The 21,854-nt window shown below is 42.3% G+C and overlaps 1 protein-coding gene across 1 annotated transcript in view; it reads right to left on the bottom strand.

Moving 5' to 3' along the window:
• Window positions 1–21,333, bottom strand: part of DNER (delta/notch like EGF repeat containing) — a 110,334-nt gene extending 89,001 nt beyond the window's left edge. Inside the window, exon 1 of the mRNA XM_035134007.2 lies at window positions 20,953–21,333. Within this exon, the coding sequence (XP_034989898.2) occupies window positions 20,953–21,216 (264 nt within the window). The 5' untranslated portion in view covers window positions 21,217–21,333. The remainder of the gene's footprint in view (window positions 1–20,952) is intronic.
• Between the last annotated feature and the right edge of the window lie 521 nt (window positions 21,334–21,854).

Raw genomic sequence — 21,854 nt, 5'->3', positions numbered from 1 at the left:
ATACCTCGTTGCCGTCAGTTGGGACATCACCGACAGCTGGTCCACTACTGGCTGAGTCAGGAGAGGCTGAGGCAGCTCCTGGGTTTAGTAACCCACCAGCGTCTCCCGAGCTGCAGAGACTCAGGTCTGAGAGGAGGAGAGACCTGAGTACTCGCAGGAGGAGTGCTCGCCTTCAGGCGAGGCAGGGTGGTGAGTCATCCGGGGATCGGGACCGGCCATTACCTCAGCAGAGATAAAAGGCGGTCAGACCCCACAACCTGGGGAGCAACATTGCTGATTGCCAGATCCTGCCTGTGCTCCAGAACCTGACCTGCCCTGGATTCCTGCCTGTGTTCTGCTCCTGACCTCGCCTAGTCTCCTGCCCTGCACCCTGCCTCAGCTTCATTGGACTGACCTTTCGTGGATTCCCTAGACTTCGGACCGGTCCTGGACCTCACCTCTCGGTTTACCCTTGGACCTGCACAAACAGTCCATCACGCTCAGCATTGCCTTTGCTGATGGGCAGCAGCCTTCCAAGGTTCAGACAGGGAAATGTTCCTGGCTCTACCTGGAGATTTCTTTACATGCAAAGCAGATGCTCTGCCTCTGAGCTATGGCCTTGGGTAACTTAGTAATCTGGCATGTGTTATTACATTTCTGAGGAAGTCAACCATTCGTGTCTGTCAAGTTTCTCAGTCCAGCAGCAGGATAGCTCTAAGTGATATGGGAGAGAACATAGGAAACTGTCTCACATAAAGTCAGAACATAGGTCCTTCCAGAGCTGTATTGTGAATAAAGTTTTGTTTATCTGCTGCCATTTTCTGCCTTTCAACATTCATTGTAATTTTAAAAGTTGCTTTTTATCTTACCGCTGTATCTTCGATTCATTGTATAATTACATGCTGAGTACAAAAAGCATGTTTTTAATTGTCTTTCACTTCCTATATTTTGTCAGTGCTGAGTAGTCAAGAATTATTCCTTAACATTCACTAAAATTGGCAACCATCAAAATGTGTCTGATAATATTTTTATCTCTCTGAAGATTCTCCTGTCCCCATGGGACAGTAGCTGTAGCATGAAGGAGGGGAGGGGAAGGGAAGGTTTAAGAACTCAGCCTCTCTGTTGCTTAGCAACCAGTGATGTCTTAGAATAAAATAAAAGGGGAAAGTGCCTGGGTTTTCAAGCACAGCTCAAATCCTAGTGTTTTGCATTGTTCAGAGTTTTCGGTACAATTTATACTGAAGATGGTCATGTCAGAATGAACTGCGGTAACAAAGGCTACAGCTGCTGAAATTTCATCTCCTACAAACTATCCAAAGGAATGAATGCAAATCTAGTGAAGGGAAAATTAAGAGTTCTATAGGTACCTAAAGACTTTCATACATTTCATACATTCTATATACAACTATTAAATGTACGGTGATTTGTCCTATACTGCATCCATTCACCTTAGGATCACCATCACTTGCCTTTTCTCTGAATACTAACAAGTCAGTTTGAAAACCAGCAATTAATTAATAGGCTCTGTTTCAGAGACATCAAGGTTCTTGTGCGTGCCAAAAAAGAGGAAAATCAAGAAAAGGAGGGAGGCTGTTGCCCTTCATTCAAAACTGACTAATGCCTTTTGCAGCATTTTAGCTAGATGCCAGATCTTGAAAGCCTCCTGTGTAAAAAAGAAAAATCAATTAAACACAGGAATTCAATAGGAATTCCAAGCAATGAATTCCAAGCCCGTTGTAAATTAATCATTCTTCTTTGGGATCCAGCTGCAATGCAAGCTGCTGTGTGTTGAATGAAGATAGGACATAAATGGTGGTGACTGTGTACGATAGCATGGAGAATGTGTGCAAATTTACTGTATAAGACTGGAATTTTGAATATCACTCGGTCATATGCATCATCTCTGACTGGAGACAATACATACTGATCAAGCAATGCACCCAGACCATTGTATGTATCACATTCGCCAACTTCACTTGGAAGCAATGTATACTGATTCATCAATATACACTGTCAGTTTGCAAACTTTCAGTGTCTTAATGTAAATGTGCACAAATGCTTTCTCCACTCAATTCACATTAACTTCAGCATATTTGCAAAACCTGGAGACTGTCACCGCTAGTTAACTGCACCCAGCTACTTTAATTATACTGTTTGTGTCACAGACAATTGTGGGGGGTTTTAAGCCTATTTACTTGACTTGCTCATTGTTTCCTGCTCTACAAATGCCAAAGGAAATCTACTTAAATAAAAGCAATACTGTTCTCATTCAACTTGTTAGTTCAAGTAAAACTCTTAACTATATATAGCTTGTAGAGCCAGTGTCCTGATCAAGAATCATAGCCTAGCACTAAATAACAATGCACGACAAATAATGCCAGCACTTCAAAGTATTTTATGGTGAAAAACATTTCAAAACTTCATTTTTAAGTGTTGTTCTGCTTTCATAAAACCTACAACAGAAGCAGTCTTCAGACAACAATGAATATGCCTGAGGGGAGACAGATCCTAGTCCTCAACACGTTCACTGCAACTTCTGAACAAAGCCTGATTATGGGATGGTGCAAGATGGAGCCAGTGGATACAACTCCAAAACTTATGAACATGTGGAGGTCTGAAGCAAGGCCAGTAGATGGAACCCCACCCCAAGAATAGGTTGTCTGAACAAGGAATGTTCAGAGCAAGGAATGTTGCTACATGAACAGGCACAGAAGTTTTTGTTAACAGGAAGAGAGTGCCTTGTCTTCCATGCCTTCACATGATGACTAACACATTTGTAGTTACACAGGTAAGTAAAAAAGTTCATGATCTTGTTCCATTGGTATGGCTGGGATATAGAGGCAGACCAGGGATCCTGTGTGTGCTGCACACTGCCCACCCCATTACCCAACGGCCTCTTCGCCTGGGCTGGTTTAGGTGTTCCTTAAGTGGAGCTGGAGGACCCCAAAACAATTTTAATGGGAGACTTAAACACACTGAATCTGGTCTCAGTGACAACCATGGGACTGCCTCAGTACATCATCGGCCTGATACATAGCTGTTGCAGGGCACACAATTGATCTGGTTTTTGAAGGGAGTGTCGTGGCAATGGTTCCATAGTTCCATAACAATGGTTGATCATTTTCCGATGTGATTTTAATTGGGTAGCATTTCTCTTTGTAGGAATGTGGGGGCTATTGCAATAGTCTGCCCTGATGGATTTCTGAATGATCTGTGGTATTTTACAGATGGTATGGCTGCTGGAGCGGCCCTGGTCTCCCTACAGCATGAGACTCTTAATTGCAGGCTTGTGGGTTCGAGCCCCACGTTGGGCAAAACGTTCTGGCATTGTTGGGGGTTTGACTAGATGGCCTCTGTGGTCCCTTCCAATTCTACAATACTATGATTCTATGAAAAGGACATAAATAGGATTGGCATCTGAAGAAGTGTGCATGCACATGAAAGCTCATACCAATGACAAACTTAGTTGGTCTCTAAGGTGCTACTGGAAAGATTTTTTTTATTTTGTTATAAATAGGATTGTTCCTAAGTTCTCTCTCCATTGCTATAGAGCAAGCACATCCAACAGGTAGATCACGATCTACCAGTAGATCACTGGGCGCCTGTGGTAGATCACTGGCTGCCCCCAAAGAAGCTCAATATCACCCTGCACCCCTAAAAATGGGGCTTTCCTCCTCTCTAAATAAAGCTCAACAACTTTGACCTGAACCCAAAAAACCCAGGGCTTTCCTTCCCCCAAAAAAGCTCAACAACTTCAACCTGAACCCCTCCCCCCCCCAAAAAAGGGGATAGATCACTGCCAGTTTTTAACTCTGTGCGTAGATCACAGTCTCTTCGGAGTTGGCCACCCCTGCTATAGAGACTAGAATTCACATTGGTTTCGCAGTGAGCTTCAGGCAATAAAAGAAGGCGGGTGATGACCGGAGCACAAATGGTGCAAAACTCTCAGTGAAGCTGGCTGAAGCAGGTTGGAGCACATGATCATGAATACCATGTGCCAGTAATAGCCATGAAGAACTCCTACTTCACCACCATTGCACCATGAAGGCTCTAACTGTAGAGGAAGTTAGGAAAACTCTTTTCAAAATCCTGACAACACTGACATGAGACGCTGTACCTACTGAAATTCCCTGTTCTGCGTTTATTAAAGGCACAGGTCTCTGAACATTGAAAGTTTGGCCATTGTTGGTCTGTAACAACTATAAAAAATATCATTCCCTACTTAAAGAAACAAAAAAGAAAAAGAAATCAAAGAAGCTTTCAGCCATGTAGCTAGCTAACACTAGTAATTTCCCCAAAGAAACATATAAAGACAACAATGCAAGGTATCTATTATTCATTTGTCAAGTGCAGAAGGGAAAAAAATGTAAAGAGGGAATAATACAGAGAAACCCAATTGTTTTCATTACACTTTATTGCCACATTGATCCATCTGAGACAAGGAAAGAAATATCCTGTTTTCAAAATTACATATACTGCAGGAAAGGATGATAGCGTATTTGTGGAAGGATTAACAGTGCTGCCAAATTCTTAAGGGGCAACTTGCTTATTAAAATTCAAGAACAGCCAAATAATGGTTTCCATCTCCACTGCAACAACCATCTTCATTGCATATTTTATTTACAAATTAGAGACCACATACCGTATACAAAGCTTAGTTAGAGATGCAATAAATTATTAAAAGCGTTCAAACAACAAGCCAAACTGCTTAGGACATCAGTATGGAAGGAGTAGAATTTGCATATATGGAGCACATTCAAGGGTGCTTTGAACCCCACCGATAGATAGTTATATGGGCAACACTAGCTGACCAAGCAAAACACCACAGCTCCTCCAAAACATGTGCTTGCTTTTGCTGCTGCTAGCAGAAAACTCCTCCCTCCAGCCTGTGATCATTTTCCCAGCTGCATGGAGCCTGGTCTAAAGGGCGGAGCTTAGTTGTATTATTGGCAGTCGGCAGTCTCCCCATTGGAAGCCTCATCAAATTCCATGGCTTTCCAACAGTCTACATGGTGGTCACAGAGTTCTACCTCTCTGCCTGCCTCTGTCAAAACCCACATATCTTTGGGCTAATCAAGTCCTCAGATATGTGTATTTGGAAAATTTAATAACAATTATTATTTTTTTAAAAAAACACATATCTTAAATGCCAGCCTTATAGTTTCCTCTATGAATAGCTTGGGGGGGGGGCTGTAAATTAAACCTCAGGTAGATGGCCATTTTTAAAAGATGTGTCCATTCCAGTGACTACATAATTAGCATTGTCCAATTTTCAGGCAACATAACTCCGAGTAGACTTTTGAAGGGTCTGCTTTACAAAACTGTTTATCTCCCCCCCCCTCTCCCCTTATATGCACATCTCTTGAGAAAAATAATTGCATAAAATGTACATCTTACTCTGCAGATCTATTTACTATTGATACTGAATCCCATTTGCTGAACAGAATGATGGGCATAGGTTTACACTGACCTGTACCCATATTAGCACTGAGAAGTGAACTCATCACAAAGCACAAATTGGATTTTATTTCTCCCTGAGAACCAGTTGCAATCTCATTTACAGAGCTCTAAACATTTACAGTACTAATCCCTGCTAATCCTTCTCAGGGACCTTCAATGTCACTGATCATCATCCTAGGGGTCAATAAGTATTTTTCAATAAGACCTGCTCCCCAACTGGCTACTGACTTTTGATTTTTTCCCCCCTTTTCCTGTAGTGTACGGGATGTCGCTCTGCAGGAGTCAGCACTAGGAGCAACGGATGTAGGATATGGTACGTGGAGATTAGGACATCAAGATGACTCATGTGGATGAATGTATGCCATGTTTATCATAATGAGGGATTCAGAAATCCAGGACATACATTTCCTAGTTGGCCTGTTTGTCATTTTCTCCTGATATTGCTTTGCAGGAGTTGGGTGGGAAATATCTGCACATGCATTTACTAAATTTTCATAAGATTACCATTCAGGCGAAGTCCCCCACTGGTATATACAATATTTTTGCAATAAGCTTTTTTAATATTATGTTTTTTGTTCACTTTTGAGCTCAATGCCTTCCTTTTTGGGGAAGATTCTACTTCTGCTACATTGGGAAATGTGCAAAAATTCTTTCTCGCCCATCAGAAATGTTTTTCAGACCTCTGGGTTCATTGCAATTTGCCTGCTCCTGACCCAAAGGGGCATATGTGCCTATAGCAGCCTAGGAGCCAGAATAAGTTTAAAAGTATTTCCCATCAAAATGCGGCAGAAATTGAAGAAATATCTCATACACATCTTGCTGAAAGCACAAGCATTCTCTTTGGGTAAGAAGTCAACAATACTTGGGTTGTTCAAGAGGCTTCGTATTGCTAGGACCACATTTGAAATTACAATCCAAATACAAGAACTATAACATCTTGACATACTGGGGCACACAAGCTCCAACTACTTCAACAAAACACTTCCTTCTTCCCAAGCAGAACATCACTTCTTGCAAATTAAACTTCCTCTTCTTCCTCTTCCACTTTAAGTCCCCTCTTCCTTCTGTACTCCTTATACACACTTCTCAAAAGTATGAGCCACCATTTCAGCTGTTGGTGGGATTCCTCCTCTTTCAAACCCTTCTAAATGCTTAGAGTTTTAGTACTGTGCACTCTTCTGCAAACCCAGTGCTGGAGTGCACATAACTATTCTCTGGTAGAAGTGGCTCCCTCCTCCACAGCTCAGAACCCCAGCACTATTTCAGCACCATAGACAGCTCCCTACATTCCTTTAAACTCTCCTGTGTGTTCCACTTGCAACCTGGTGCCTACTCTTTAGAAAACCCTTATTCCTCCAGAAGAAGGGCAGTGTGGCCTCTGTAAACTGGGCCTAAGGGAACTTGGCCTCTGTGTTTCTTAAAGAAGAAAAAAATAAGGATGCTTTCTCATAAAAACTACTAGAAGAAGTGATTGGCTTATGGTTTGAATATGTGTTTAATTCATTTCTGTACTGAAAATATTATTTAATGAAAATCCAGGGTTCAGGTGTGTATAAGATACTCATGCATGCTTAAATTACTAATGATAATTCTAAGCATGAATAATAATAATGTTTATTCAAAAGCTTAGCATTTAATACTAATTAAAGAACAAACCTGTCTGCAACCTTACAATCTTGAGAAGGAGGGACATAAAAGGAAATGGGTGGAAGGAGAAGTGACAGAAGAGAGATAAGAAGTTGATACATTTTCAAATATCATTTAGTTTTCAAGGGAGAGGTGCAGATGTTTCAGGAAGCAATGAGTTCCAGAGAACAGCAGTAACAAGACAAAAGGACAGATACATGAAATTAAAAGTACTGTATAACCTGAGCTTCAGCAGAGTTTTTTTTTAACTAAACTTTCAGCTTTAAACATCTTGATAGATGGATATATAGGCTAGACAAAGAATGTAAGCTATTTTTAATTCATTGCATTTCCGCTCCACTTAATCTCATCTACCAATATGGACTAGTCAGTCTACCATTAATTCTTTGCTGCATTCTTACAGCAAACTGCATAATTTGCACCCCCTCTATAGGTTACTCTTATGGTCTTGCATATTTCTCTGTACTCCTCACGACCCACCTTTGGTCCACCTCTTTCCCTACAAATTTTTATATATATAGAAAGGACTCCATTTAAAGCCATTGGGCATTATAATCTCGACTCATATAAATACATATTTATCATTTCAAATATACACTACATTTACAATTGTTGCTTCAGAGCAGAGACAGGTTTACTGAGCTGTCAGAACAATGCTTAAATCTTTCTGTTGCACTTTAAAATTAAACTGAAGTATGCAGAAATGGGACCCAGGTGGCACTGTGGGTTAAATCACAGAGTCTAGGGCTTGCTGATCAGAAGGTCGACGGTTCGAATCCCTGCAACGGGGTGAGCTCCCATTACTCGGTCCCAGCTCCTGCCCACCTAGCAGTTTGAAGGCACATCAAAGTGCAAGTAGATAAATAGGGACCGCTCCGGCGGGAAGGTAAACGGTGTTTCCGTGCACTGCTCTGGTTCACCAGAAGCAGCTTTGTCATGCTGGCCACATGACCCAGAAGCTGTCTGCGGACAAACGGCGGCTCCCTCGGCCTATAGAGCGAGATGAGCGCCGCAACCCCAGAGTCGGACACGACTGGACCTGATGGTCAGGGGCCCCTTTACCCTTTACCTTTATGCAGAAATTAGTCCTTCCATTGTAGGAAGGACCATTTGTTGGTCATTTCACTTCCTCTTCTGACAGCTTCCTGTGAAACTTTCAATTGTATAGCCCCAGTTACTTGCAAGCATTTAAAAGATCATGTAAGCAAGGGAGCTTTTCTGATTTCTCTCCCGTTTCACATTGAAGAAGCTTATTTTTCACTCCTGAATATAGGATACCCTCCAGAACAGGGTTCAATCCAACATGAATGGCTGCAACTGGAAAAACAGGAATCCTTCCAGCTTTTAAGTAGTAGTGCTTTATTGTTTGTTCGTGGAATAATGTCCCCTATTTCAGCTCTATTCTCTTTGGTCCCCCTCCCCACAAAAACAACCATTCTTTAACCTTCTTTGTCTAGATAAATCTGTTATGCCTGGCAATTTCTATCTAATCATTAAGGTACACCCTATTTACCTTAGTACAAAAAGCATTATATTTTCTATACCATTAATTATTGCTTTCTCATGTTTACCATATCTGGCTCATAGATATGTAACTACCATGCAACCCTTGTAGAATTTATTATTAAGCAATGATAAACATTACAAAATCAAATAGAAAAAAAACCTCAAGAGCCCTTAGTGACTCTTGTCCAGCTAATGAATGGCCACAAATGCTTACAAATTCATTCTTTTGGTATCATTTATGAGTATAATTGTTAGGGGGCAGCATGTATAAAGAGGTGCTGCTCTTACCTGAATATTTTTTCTCAATCAAAGCTGATTTAATGGTAAGCTTTCTAATAAGAATACAGGTTTTTGAACCTCAGGGGTATATGTAAAAACACTCAGTAATTATATTCTCCCATCCTTGTCACAGGCTAATTGTGAGTGGCTGCCTTCCATGATTGTGGCAGGTTAACGGCAATCTTTTTATATCACTTCAAACACTTTGCTTAAAAACGGAGAAATGCCTACATTTAATCTGTATCTGAGCCAAGTGTAAAATGATGCATTTCAGGGCAAAACAATCTTAATTCCACATAACCGCCCATGTAGTCTTAATGGGAGATGACTGACCAGGAACAAGACTTGGGGCTTTAGTAGATAGCTCTACTAGCTCTATTGACCCGGTGTGCCACTGCTGTGAAAAAGGCCAATTCCCTGCAAGGGATCATTTGGAAAGAAATTGAAAATAAAACTGCCGATACCATAGTTACACAAATCCATGATCAAGGGGATGGAGGTTGCAGCATTTGCGACTCTTCAGTTGGAGAAAAGGTGAGGAAGAGAGGACATGTTGTAAGTTTACAGAATCCTGCATGGTATTGAGAAAGGGGCTAAAGACACATTTTCTCTCTCTCGTCCTACTAGAACAGCATGGATATCCAATGAAGCTGAATGTTCAAAGATTCAGGACGGATTTTTCGAAGTAGTACTTATCACCGCTCATAGTTAATCTGTGGAAGAAGAGGCAGTGATGGCCACCAATCTGGATTTCTTTAAAAGAGGATTAGACACATTCGTGGAGAACAAAGTTATCAATGGCTACTAACTATGATGGCTATGATTTGACTCTGCCAATGGATGCAGCAATGTTGCTGGACATCACAGGTGGGTTGAGTGCTCTTGTGCTCAGGTGCTGCTTGCAGGTTTCCCACAGGCATCTGCTTAGGCACAACTCAGTTTTGACTGGCAGGGCTGTAATAGGTTTGGAGCATTGCGTCCAAAAGACATTGCTTCTCACCCAAGCTGTGTTTTGATCTCTAAAGCCAACTGAAAGTTTGTCCTCATCCATACCATGTGCGCACATCCACTCAAATAAACTCAGTACATGAGGAAGAAGAGTTGCTGCTTGGGGAGGTGATCCTGATGGTTGTACGTCATTGCTGAAATTTCCTTCTCTTCACTACCGTTCAAGCCCAATAATCCTTTGGGAGCATAATAAAATCAATCTGCTTCGACTTTTGGTACCCATGTTTGGTTCAAAGAGTTTCTGGGAAATTTTAACACAGTTTGTGCACTTAAAATAATGTGTTTTTAGAACCTATTTTTTAACTCTTTGTTTTAAGTCTTGCAAGCTAGGTGGGGTAGGAATCTAAGCAAGTATATATTTGGGGCGCAGCTTTCCTTTAGTTATTAACACACCTTGACAAAGGATGGAAACGGGAGGGAATGATATCGACAGTGCTATCAGGTGGTGATTTATTTAAACAAGCAAGTTGTTACATTTGTCCCCTCTGAATGGTGCATTTAAAATTTAATCAGGCACAGGGGGAAAATTCCATCTTTCAATGACAGAAAAGGTCTTCTTGAACTGAGACAACTATAAATAATGAGTAAGATAACAAATCCGAACAAAAATTGAATGAGTTTGAAGCAAATGCCACTGCTACAATTCACATAAATTAAATATTATGCAGAGATGAAAGGCAATACTAAAATATAACCATAGTTCCACAGGACTGGAAAGTCTCTACAGCAGCCTTCACCAACCTGATGCCTTCCAGATGTTTTGGACTATAACTCCCACCATCCCTAATTATTAGTCATAATGGCTGTGGTCCAAAACAACTGGAGGGCACCAGATTGGGGAAAGGTGCACTACAATATCTAAAGAACAGAGCTGACAGTTCCTGGGAGTATGCCACATTGTGAACTTAATGGCACTGAGTAGATATAACTATAGAGCAGGTAAAACTTTTGTCACCATCTTACTGCTCTGTTTTTGCTGCTGCTCCCCACTGAAGGGAGAAGAGAGATGTCAGAGCATCCTTGAAGGACTCTAGAACCACCACCCACCACTGATTTGCAGCAGCTGATCTTGACACTGTACCTTTGGGTCAGGTGGGGACTTGTCAGGTCAATGTGAATGGTTTGAGTGCTAGGGAGAGGCACTGCATTTTTGTTTATCTGCTAGTTAGTGTGTGGGAGAATTGTTGTGTTTGTTTTTATGTATTGCTAATGTTCTTATTACTGTTTATGGAACTGGTGTGCTGTTTTTGTTTTCCCGATACATTGTATGGAATGTTAACGTATTATATGATTTCCCCCCTACCCCATGGTATAATGTATTTGCATATCTTTTTCTCTGATATAAGTTGCATGCAGACCTTTGGGTGACAAGCAACTAATAAGTGTAATAAACAATATGTAAACTAATAAATAAAATTAAGGGAGCTGAGTTTATTCTGGGCACGCATGATATAATGAGCTCCCAAGAGAAAAAAACAAAAGTGAACGTGACTTTAAAATTGTATTACATTTCTTTCACAACAGTTACGTTTCTTCTTAAATCTAAGTTGGTCTGGAACTGGTAAATGTACTGTATCAGAATCACATTTTCAACCTAATTGTTAAGCCTGGCACCACCAGACAATGAGTGCTTTGTAAGCATGTGATCAACTTACCTGTACAGTGTGACAAACCCAGTAGCCTTTCATCAAAATTGCAATCTGGCAGATCACAATCACAAATCATTATGATGGCACACAGGTCTAGCATTTCAGAGTGCTTTATTTTAAGCATGTCTCCTATCCATGTGTTTACACAACACTTTGGATTTACTAATAATTTGGGGGGGGAGCTATGTAAAGCACCACAATTTTAATGTGCCTTTTCCAAGCAAAATATCATAGTTTTAGACCTATGCGCCTGAAGTTTTTAAGATCAATTATTTTAGCTCAATTGTTTTACAAGATTCAAATCTAGGTTGATGCCAATTTAAGTTCACTGGAATCTAAATTCCTTAGACAATTTTTCTCTGTACTGGGATGTGTTTTGAATGCTATTCTGCATTTTGAAGCTGGTCTTCACTCAATTTTCACACAGGCCTGGCTACAGTTCAATTTGGACCCTACTGGCTGGCTGGTAGTTCTGCTTGATTCACATGAAAGCCATTGGATAAAAGCCATGAGGTTAAGGTTATGTTATTTTGGAAACGTACTAAGAAGAAGGCATACTTGGCAAACCCTCACCGTGATCAACTCCCGCCCGGAAACCTATGTCCCCACTGTGGTAGGATGTGCGGATCCAGAATTGGCCTCCAGTCACTTATGGACTCATTGTTAAAACCGTGTTCATGGAAGACAATCTTACTCGGGTATGAGTGATAGAAGAAGAAGAAGAAGAAAAAGAAAAAGAAATAATAATAATAATAATAATAATAATAATTTTGGCTTTTCACCACTAAGTTTAGGTCTCAATAATGCAAAAGACCTAATGAGGAAATACCTGCTGGATACTGAACAAAAGAAGAGCTCCCATTTCAGCTCGAATAAATCTATGGTCTTTCAGCAGAGGAAGATAAAGTGAGAATTGGGCCATCAAAGTTCAGGAATGTAGTCAAATTTCTTAAGCCATGAGATTCTTTTCAGTCATATAAAGGGCTAAGAGAGACATTGCACATACTTTTGTAAATCAAGAAAATCTTTAATAAAATTTCATTATATTACACACACACACACACACACACACACACACACACACACAAAAACACCTATATATGGCTAAGATATATAAAGTGGGGATTCTGACTCTTTCACCAGCAGCAGCTGTCTGTACTGCATTGCAAATTATTTTAAAAGCTGGTGCCATGGAGTTAAATGAGCAGCCTCCTAGATTACAGCCCAAGTCTGCCAGTACAGGAAATTAAATCCTTCCTATTCTCAATTTCTAGGAGTGTGGTGTGTCCAACAATATATAGATAAGCATGAATAATCCAAAAATTCTTTCCCCCCCCCTCTCTCTCTCATAAGATTAAATTATTAGGGGTTTTAAACATTAGTCTGCAGAAGTTTCTACATGAATAGCCCAAGAGTGTAAATATTTGAATACAATCTGACCTTGAAGTACAAATAGAAATGAAGCCCATTATCATCCAAAAATTAAATTAGGGTTTATAATGAAAACAGTACTCCGCTATCAGAAATCATCTCTAGATGCAATACCGAACTATAGAAGGGGGGAAGTATGTGATGATTTATACAGTACTAATACTACTTTTTTTAATAAACAAAAACAAAAACTATCTTTTAATTTTAAAAAACTAAACATTTTACATAAAATACTCTGCTCAAAGTATAAAGATGACAGAAATTAGGAAGGTGTAACGAAGGGTACAGAAATGGAGGAGGAGATAAGAGGGAAACATTGGGGGGGGGGAAGAGTTGCATCTTCAGTGTTCATTTAAACCAGGCATATCCAAAGTCCATTTCAGGGGCCTAATTTGGCCCCTCTGGCAGTTTAATTCCTACAAAACCTCAACAATTTCAATCCTAAAAAAAGCTCAATAACTTTGGTTGGCTCTTTGGTCAGCCCTCACGGCCCTTGACTTCATCAAATCTGGCCCTCTTTGAAAAAAGTTCCGAGACGTCACTGATTTTAAACCAACACTTGAGAAACCTTTTCATTCCAAAGGATGCATTCCCTCTTGGCTGATGTTCAAAGGGCCACATAACAGTGATGGGAGGGACCAGATACAAAAAGTGGGTGTAAACAAAAGCGAAAGTGGGTGCAGCAATGTGAAAGAGGTCAGAGGTTTCTTTTTAAAAAAATAAATCCAGATATCTTTATTTCATTTTCTTCATAGCTGCCAAGTTATCCCTTATTTTAAGGGATTTTCTCTTATGCTGAATAGGCTTCCTCGCGAGAAAAGGGAAAACTTGGCAGCTATGATTTTCTTCTTCACGCAAAAAAAAAAAAAAAACCCTATGGGAGGTTTCCAGTCTTTAACAGATGTTAACCATGACTTTTCTCTGATTAAACATGTTAATTTTGCCATCTCCACCATGTCTGTTAGTTTCTATATACACATACCCACAAATTTCCATCCAAGCAAGCAAGAGGAATTATCCCAGTTCAGGAACACATTCCAGCCAAGCAAAAGCAAGGCATGGAGCACAGCCAGTGAGAAGTTGTGGCCAGTGGAGGGGCAAATCCCAAGCGACAGCATAGAGAGGACTGTGTTCAGCCCCTGGGAATGAAGTTTCCCAAATACAAAATAAATAAAAAAATAGAAAAATCCCTTCCAGTAGCACCTTAGAGACCAACTAAGTTTGCCGTTGGTATGAGCATTTGTGTTCATGCACACTTCTTCAGATACCTGGTATCTGAAGACCAACATGGCTACCTACCTATTCCAAATATAAAGCCATCCATATGTAAGAAGGCAAAGTATTGCATATGAATGGAACACACAGAGTGGAGGAATGATGACTCTAAACAGAGCACGTTCCTACGAGTTGGTGAGTTAAAGGATACTGACAGAAAAGATGGAACATGGAATAAAAAGGAAGTATTGATGGTCAAGGAGGGGAAGGGCCATAGCTCAGTGGTAGACCATCTACATCAGGTATCCCCAAACTTGGCTCTCCAGATGTTTTGGGACTACAATTCCCATCATCCCTGACCACTGGTCCTGTTAGCTAGGGATCATGGGAGTTGTAGTCCCAAGACATCTGGAGGGCAGAGTTTGGGGATGCCTGATCCACATTGTATGCAGAAGGTCCCAGGTTTAATCCCCGGCATCTCCAGATAGGGCTGGAAAAGTCCCCCTGTCTGAAACCCTGGGAAGCCACTGCTATTCTGGATAGACAATGCTGAGCTAGATTGACTTCTGTTCCTATGAGGAAATGCAAGCACTTAAAAGCAGGAGTCAGAAATGATCAAAACCTGAAAGCAGAAGAACACATTATGGGTGGCAATGAGAATTAAACAAGCCTGAATTAAATATACAGTCATAGAATCATAGAGTTGGAAGAGACCACCAGGGCCATCCAGTCCAACCCCCTGCCAAGCAGGAAACACCATCAAAGCTTTAAGTACATTGGGAGACATCAAGCATCGTCCAAGCAGACTTCCACAATGGGACTTCCCATTCTTCTCACAAATGCTTCTCCTAGGTGCACAGGGGCCTGCCTGTGTGGGAGGGAAGGAAAGAAGATCCATACTGCCAACAAAAATGCATTCCATGGGAAGGCAACCACAGCCGAATACTAAACACATTACTGACAACATGAGAGATAACCAATGTTTCAGTTCTAACAGGAGAAAGAAATTAAATTTGAACCTGGAGTACCGTGTTTTGGTTGAAATCTTGGCGAATGGTTGGCAAGTAAAACTTTTTTTTAAAAAAAAAGTACATCTGTAGTATATGAGTCTTATTCACAAACAGCACAAGGCAGAACCCACATTCTACTACAAAGAAATGGCAAACCATCTGTCAGATGGACATGGCACATAGACGTTAATGAAACAGGAAACAGTGGCTGCCACATTTTGCGGCAGGAGCATAAGAACGGTAATACATGGTAATACTCAAATCCATTAACTTGAAATATTATTGCCACGTTTCAGTGGCATGGAGTAAGTGGTTGGAGGAGTGCAGCACTAAAGACAAGTGCTGGTGACACAGAAAGCCGTTCCAGGAATTCATTATTTCTGAAACAGAACAGGAGGCAAGTTCCTCAGTGTCTGTACCAATGCCAAACCACAGAAGGCAGAGAGGGTTTAAGCATTCAGGAAAACAAGGCTGAAGATGTCCATTAATTGCACAGCCTATTTCTATGCATAAAATCAAAACACAACTGATAAATCAGCAACATGAAAATGAATTTGAAAGTTTCAGTGATGGGTTTGAAACGAACCGCAACAGAATGATTATAAATCAAATTATTTCAAGAAATCAGAAATAGGAAAAAGCAACTCATTTTAATTTGGCAATAAACTATCATGATCACCCAACTTAACACATTAAGACTGCTGTCCTATACACCATGAGTTGGAAAAGCTGGTCTCAGGAAGGCTTCCATGCACAGCTGCCTGGCTGCTGTATATAATAATTGCAATTTTAGATCATTTTTAAGGGCCAATTCAAGCACAACCTTTTTCCTCCAGGATACAGCCTTTACACTAAGGCTGCTCATCTCAGCTGCACAGCAGCAGTTTTTTAAAAGCATTCCTCCTGGGAAATACGTGTAACTAAATGCATTGGAGTTTAAACTTATACAGTGGTACCTCGGTTTAAGAACAGTGCGGTTTAAGGACAATTTGGTTTACAAATTCTGCAAAACCAGAAATAGTGTCCTGGTTTGAGAACTTTACCTCAGTCTAAGAACGGAATCCGAACAGTGGAAGGGCACAGGCGGCGGGAGGCCTCATTAGGGAAAGCGTGCCTAAGTTTAAGAACGGTTTCGGTTTAAGAACGGACTTCCAGAACGGATTAAGTTCGTTAACCAAGCTCCCACTGTAACTTGGTACAGCAGGAAATGGTGGTTTTGTTCCTCACACATATCACCATGTAACACATAGGTTTATGTTTATTTAATTAATTATTCATTGAATTTCTATACTGCCCTTCATCCAAGGATCACAAGGCGGTTTACAACATAAAAATTATTTTTTAAAAAACGTATAACAGAGTAACAAACAAAAAGAGTAACACACACACACCCTTGCAAAGGATAGGTTACTGGATTTGTCTTGATGGCACACAACTAAAAAAAGGATACACTACCTAATACATGTATCCCCAAAAATGGTCTGCAGCAACAAGTTGCATGGATTTTCTTCTGCTCTAGACAGACACCAGTTGCCGCAGCAACTGATTGCTGGCAAGTTTTTTAAAAAAGTCAGGAAAGATTGGCCATAGTGGTAGAAAAGAGCTGCATACTTTTAAAATATTCTGAACACACTTTTAAAATTAATATATAGATGTCATTTTACTCTATTAAGATGCGGCAACTCAATTAAGAAAGCATCCTCGACAATGTGCTGGAGAGGGTGTAGCACAGTTGGTATGACATTCCATAAGTGGTGGCTATGTGAACATATGCAGCCATTCTTGGAGAGAGCCTTTATAGAAATAACTAATGTTACAAACTAGCAGGGACACTGTAATCCAAGTCTGGGTTTACCGGCAATATTCAAAGAAGACCAGCTCAATTTACAGTACGTACAAGGAACTTACTACTTTTTTTCAGTGACAGCACAACTCCCAACATAGCACATAGAATTGGAAAGGACATCACATCACATGATGGAGACAGACTGTATGGACAATTGCTATATCGGAAAAACTGACAAAAAGGGTGCACACCTTGAACAGCACACATGATGCAGATGACTTTGTTGAAATATATGGTAGCTGCCGTTCATAAAATTTTCTAATAAACATTCCCGCAACTGGCATCCACAGAGTTCACAAACACGATTGTGGCAGGACATAATAAATGTATCATCTGTCCCAGAAAGGAGTGGGGAGGTGCAAAGAGGAACTTTGTGTTGTGATTATAATTTGTTGAAAACCCAATAAAAATCTTTATTAAAAAAAAGATTTTGAATGCATGTACTGTCATTGTTCTTGTCTCTCCTTCCAACAATGCTATAAAATGCATCCGAATTTGCTGAAGTTACACTGTAGCTATTTTAACAATCCCCTTTTAGCTACCAAATTTTTAGGTGAAATTGCCTCTTACTCTGAACCCCAATTCCCCAAAAATAAACTGGAGTCAGATGCAATTCTTGTGATATTATTACAGATATTGGGGTGGGACGAGAGAGATGTGCATTTAAGCATTCATCTGCCCTAGAGATGCCATCTAACTATTGCAATGTGGTTGTAATTCCTATCTTGGAGCTTTCATCTTCTTCTAAATAAAAATTTGTCATTATTTCTGCTGTCCCATCAATACCTTCAAAAGTAAACTATCCTTATGCCTGAATCATGGACTTACATCTTCCTAGCTATGGACAAACTTAGCCTGAGCAAACAAAAGCTGTCTGGTATGTTTCTAAATGTCTGCCTCAATATAGATTGGGTTTCTCATATATATCTACATCAATATCATAAACACACACCTGCCCATCTTATTGAACCCTATACAGCCAAAGTTAAAAGCATCTAAGAGAGATCCACATGCAAAAGCGTTACTTATGCTGTTGAAATAGGTAAGCATCTGAATACCATGTTCCATCTGCATGGTGATGTTTATCCAAGCCCTGCTGAACAGGCTACATGCATCCACCAACTGACTAGCTGCTGCAATCCATTGATTAGGGTCACTGGTTTCAATGGGAAGATTCCAATATATTTTTATACTTAATTCAGATTCATAAGCACTCGTGACTTTATTAACCAATTCTCTTGCAACCTGAAAATCCTTTCTGGCCCCTTACATACCATTCCTGAAAGCAATGCCTCTTCCTCCAGGCAAAGGACAGCCCATCCACAAGGCAAAGTGAGGCAATTGCCTCAGGTGGCAGGATCCTCCGGGCCAACAGATCAAGCCTCCAAGAAATGAATCACCCACTGCTACTGCCTCCGCAATGGGGCAAGGACAGTTATGGCACAATCCTTGGAGGCCAGATCTGCTTCCTCCTAGGCAGCTCCACAACGCTGCCTCTACAGTGGCCTCTTGGCTAATAGGAGATGCTGCTTGTCTCCAGGGAGAGACCATCAGCAGTGCCTCCTATTTGGCAAGAGGCTGCTGTGCAATGAAACCTCTAGAGACCTCTTGGTGAATAGCAGGCACTGCTGGTATTTTCCCAATATTGGAGTCTCCTGGACTCTGCACCCACCTGGCATGATTCAGAGCAGGCCCCTTTCCCTGCAGCGATGGCCTTCGATCCCCACTTCAACTGTCGGGCAAGGTTGCTCTGATTCCCACCCCCGGTTCTCATTGTAGATCTTCACTCATCCCTTCTTCCCAGTTCACCTCCAGTGCCAAAATGTTTTGGGCCGGCCGTGCTCCAGGCCTTTGCAAATCAGCATTAGGCTGTTCTGGCATTTAGAAGAACAATTTATCTGTGTCACACATATTACAGTATATAGCCATCAGCAGGCAGCACCAACCACACTGGTCTCTCTCTCTACTAGCACACAAGACACCCTGTGAACAGTCAAACTCTTCTTAATGAGACTGCTCAACTAGGTAAAAAAATATTCCAGTTAATTCAATTAAATCCAAGTGAATTGACACAATGTGGTGGACTTGCATGGCTGAAAGGAAGCAAGAGATGCTCCCTAAAACAAAACACATAACTTTCTTTCAGTCTCTCTCAAAAATTATTCCCTAATAAGTTCAATAAGCAATATCTGTGTTGCAGGGGGTTGTTGTTTTAAATCTCCAACGCTTTCGTCCTCCTTGCATCCACAGATGCTACAGCTTTGGTGCTGGTGCATTTCTTTTAACAATACAAATAAAAAAAGGAGAAAGAGCATCATGGCACCTGACTCAGGATAATCCTTCATGTATCAGATGAAGTGGAAGGTAGTTCACATAGAAGCATGTAACATAAGAAATTAGTTGGTTTTTATGGTGTCACAAGACACTCTTGATCTTTTTACTGCAACAGCTACCCCTCTGGAAAAAGAAAAGAAAGAAAGGTCACAGACCCTTCTGCCATGCATCCTAAAATGAAAAAGAGAAAAAAAACACAGAAAAAATTGCCCTCTCCATAATAGCCCAAGCATGTTTTAAACAGAGCTCAGTGGGTCTTTCCAAGTAAGTATGAACAGGACTAAAGCTTCCACCGATTGTATCCAATGAAATCAAACCAAACTGACATTTTCTTTTCTCCCCCCCCCCCATGGAAGAGATGCATGTACACCATTTTTAAGTCAACATAGTAATAATCTTCTTTCTTCGCCAAAGTGGAAAAGATAAAAAGCTCTATATTAAAAATATAAATATAAAAACCAGAGCAAATGGGGATTATTAGTATAGCCTTTCAAAGCAGTTTTCAGCCTTCGTTGTATTCTTCATAAATAAGGAATTGATTAAAAAAAAACCACAGCTGCTCAAGTTATATTTTACCAACCCATTACAATTCCACTAAACGAATAATCAAACCACAAAACGACTTGAAGTCTAAGACCAAACCCTGATCTAGACGATAGTGGCAAAAAACCCACTGGTATATTAAGCACGGGGGCAGGATCTGTAAATAAAAGTACCGAAATTGTTCTCCAAAAGAAGGGGGGCTGAGAGAAAGCAACATTAAAAATATTCAGATTTAACCTTGAGCACAGCAGAAACATCGTTCTGGTTTAAGTCAACCAACAGTTAGCAGAATGCTTGAAGAAGACCTAAGATTCTGACAACCACAAAAACCCATCATCACTGAAGGGGGAAACCAAGTTCAGCTTTACCGAGTCTAATAACCTACGCGCCAAAGCCATGGGGGGCGCACATACTCAAGGTGCCCAACATGCCCTTCATTCTGAGCCCTCGAGCATTTGCCCTCGTTCCCAGCGCCGCCACCCGAATCCGCAATGACGAACAGGCGCATGGAGCCCCAGCCGTCTGGTCTGCCCGTGTGCGTGCAGACAAGATGCCCGAGGACCCCTCTCCCTACTAGAGAGGGCTGGAGAGAAACGGCCCAGGGCATCGAGGCAGTTGTTTAACGCCAAACCGACATGGAAATTGGAGTGAGGGGAGGTCAGGGAGGAGATCTGCATAGAGGGGCTTAGGGCAACAAGACGTGACTGCGCGAATTCGATGCGAGAGGGAGAGAGGGAGCTCTCTCCTCCAGCAAGTGCCAAGAGAGGAAATTGCACAGAGATAAGAGCACAACCCCGGCTGTGAAAAGAAGAAGGGAGGCGATGGAAGGAGGAGGGGATCCGGCGAATCCATAGGCAGATGGAAACCCAGGGAAACGGGTGGGAGAAGGGAGGGCGAGAGATGAGACGGGCGGAAAGAGCAGGCAAGATCGCGAGGGGGATAAGGAGAAATTGTAGCTGGAGCCTCCCCAGGGCGGGCGCTTCCAAAGGGCTCGGACGGGAGGCCACCAAGGCGCAGGCGAGGCACGTCTCCGCGCCGGGCTTACCTGGCAGTCGCTGCCGGTGACCCCCGGCGGGCAGGCGCAGCTATAGGCAGGCTGGGGCGAGAGGAAAAGCAGCGGCAGGAGGTGAGGCACGGCGGGCAGCTTGGCCAGCGCCGAGGAGCAGGTGCCGTTGTTCCGGCAGGGCTGGCTGAGGCAGGGGTCGGCGGGGCTGTCGAGGGGCGCAGCGGCGGAGGTCGGCCCGGCGAGACAGGCGCGGCGCTGGGCCAGGCTGAGGAGCAGCAGGAGGAGCGGGGCGGCGCGGGGCATGGTGGCGGGTCCCGGGGGCTCCCGGGGCGAAGGCGTGAAGAGAGTCCGGGTCTCGGTTCTCCGGCTCCCAGCGAGAAGAAGTCGAGGCGCAGGAGACGCCTCAGCGGCTACCCGGCTCTGGCAACGCGCGGGCGGAGACTGGGGAGGGAGTGGCCGGCATGGAGAAGCGGCGGCGCCGGCAGCCGGAAGAGGGCGCTCCAGCCGAGCGCAGCACCGCCGAGAGCGCACTGGCGCTAAGAGGGGCGCAGGAGGCCGGGGAAGTGCAGGGAGAAGGGGGGTGACGCCCACGCGCCCACGGGCAAGCTGGGTCCTTGGTGAGAGAGTTCACCTCCTGGGCGCCATTACGTCACTGAGAGGTAATAGGACAACAAGGATTCAAATCCTCAGCCAGCTTGTTGGGTGACCTTGGAGCCAGAGTCCACCTCGCAGGGTGGTTGTGACGATGGGGTAGGGCGGGAACGGGGAAAACCCATGTAAGCTGTTTTGAGCTCTGTGGAGGGAGAACACAACAACAACAACAACAGCGGGATAGCCAGGACAGCAGGATAGGGAAAAGGTGTAACAACTACAACTACTACCACTCTCCATGAGTACGAGAGTGTGATTTGCAAGGCAGGCTCCATTCCTCCTGGCTGTCC

This window comes from Zootoca vivipara, chromosome 5 (genome assembly GCF_963506605.1).
Source record: "Zootoca vivipara chromosome 5, rZooViv1.1, whole genome shotgun sequence".
NCBI lineage: Eukaryota > Metazoa > Chordata > Lepidosauria > Squamata > Lacertidae > Zootoca > Zootoca vivipara.
Note: the sequence above shows the minus strand (reverse complement) of the source record. Positions and strands in the feature narration are given on the sequence as shown.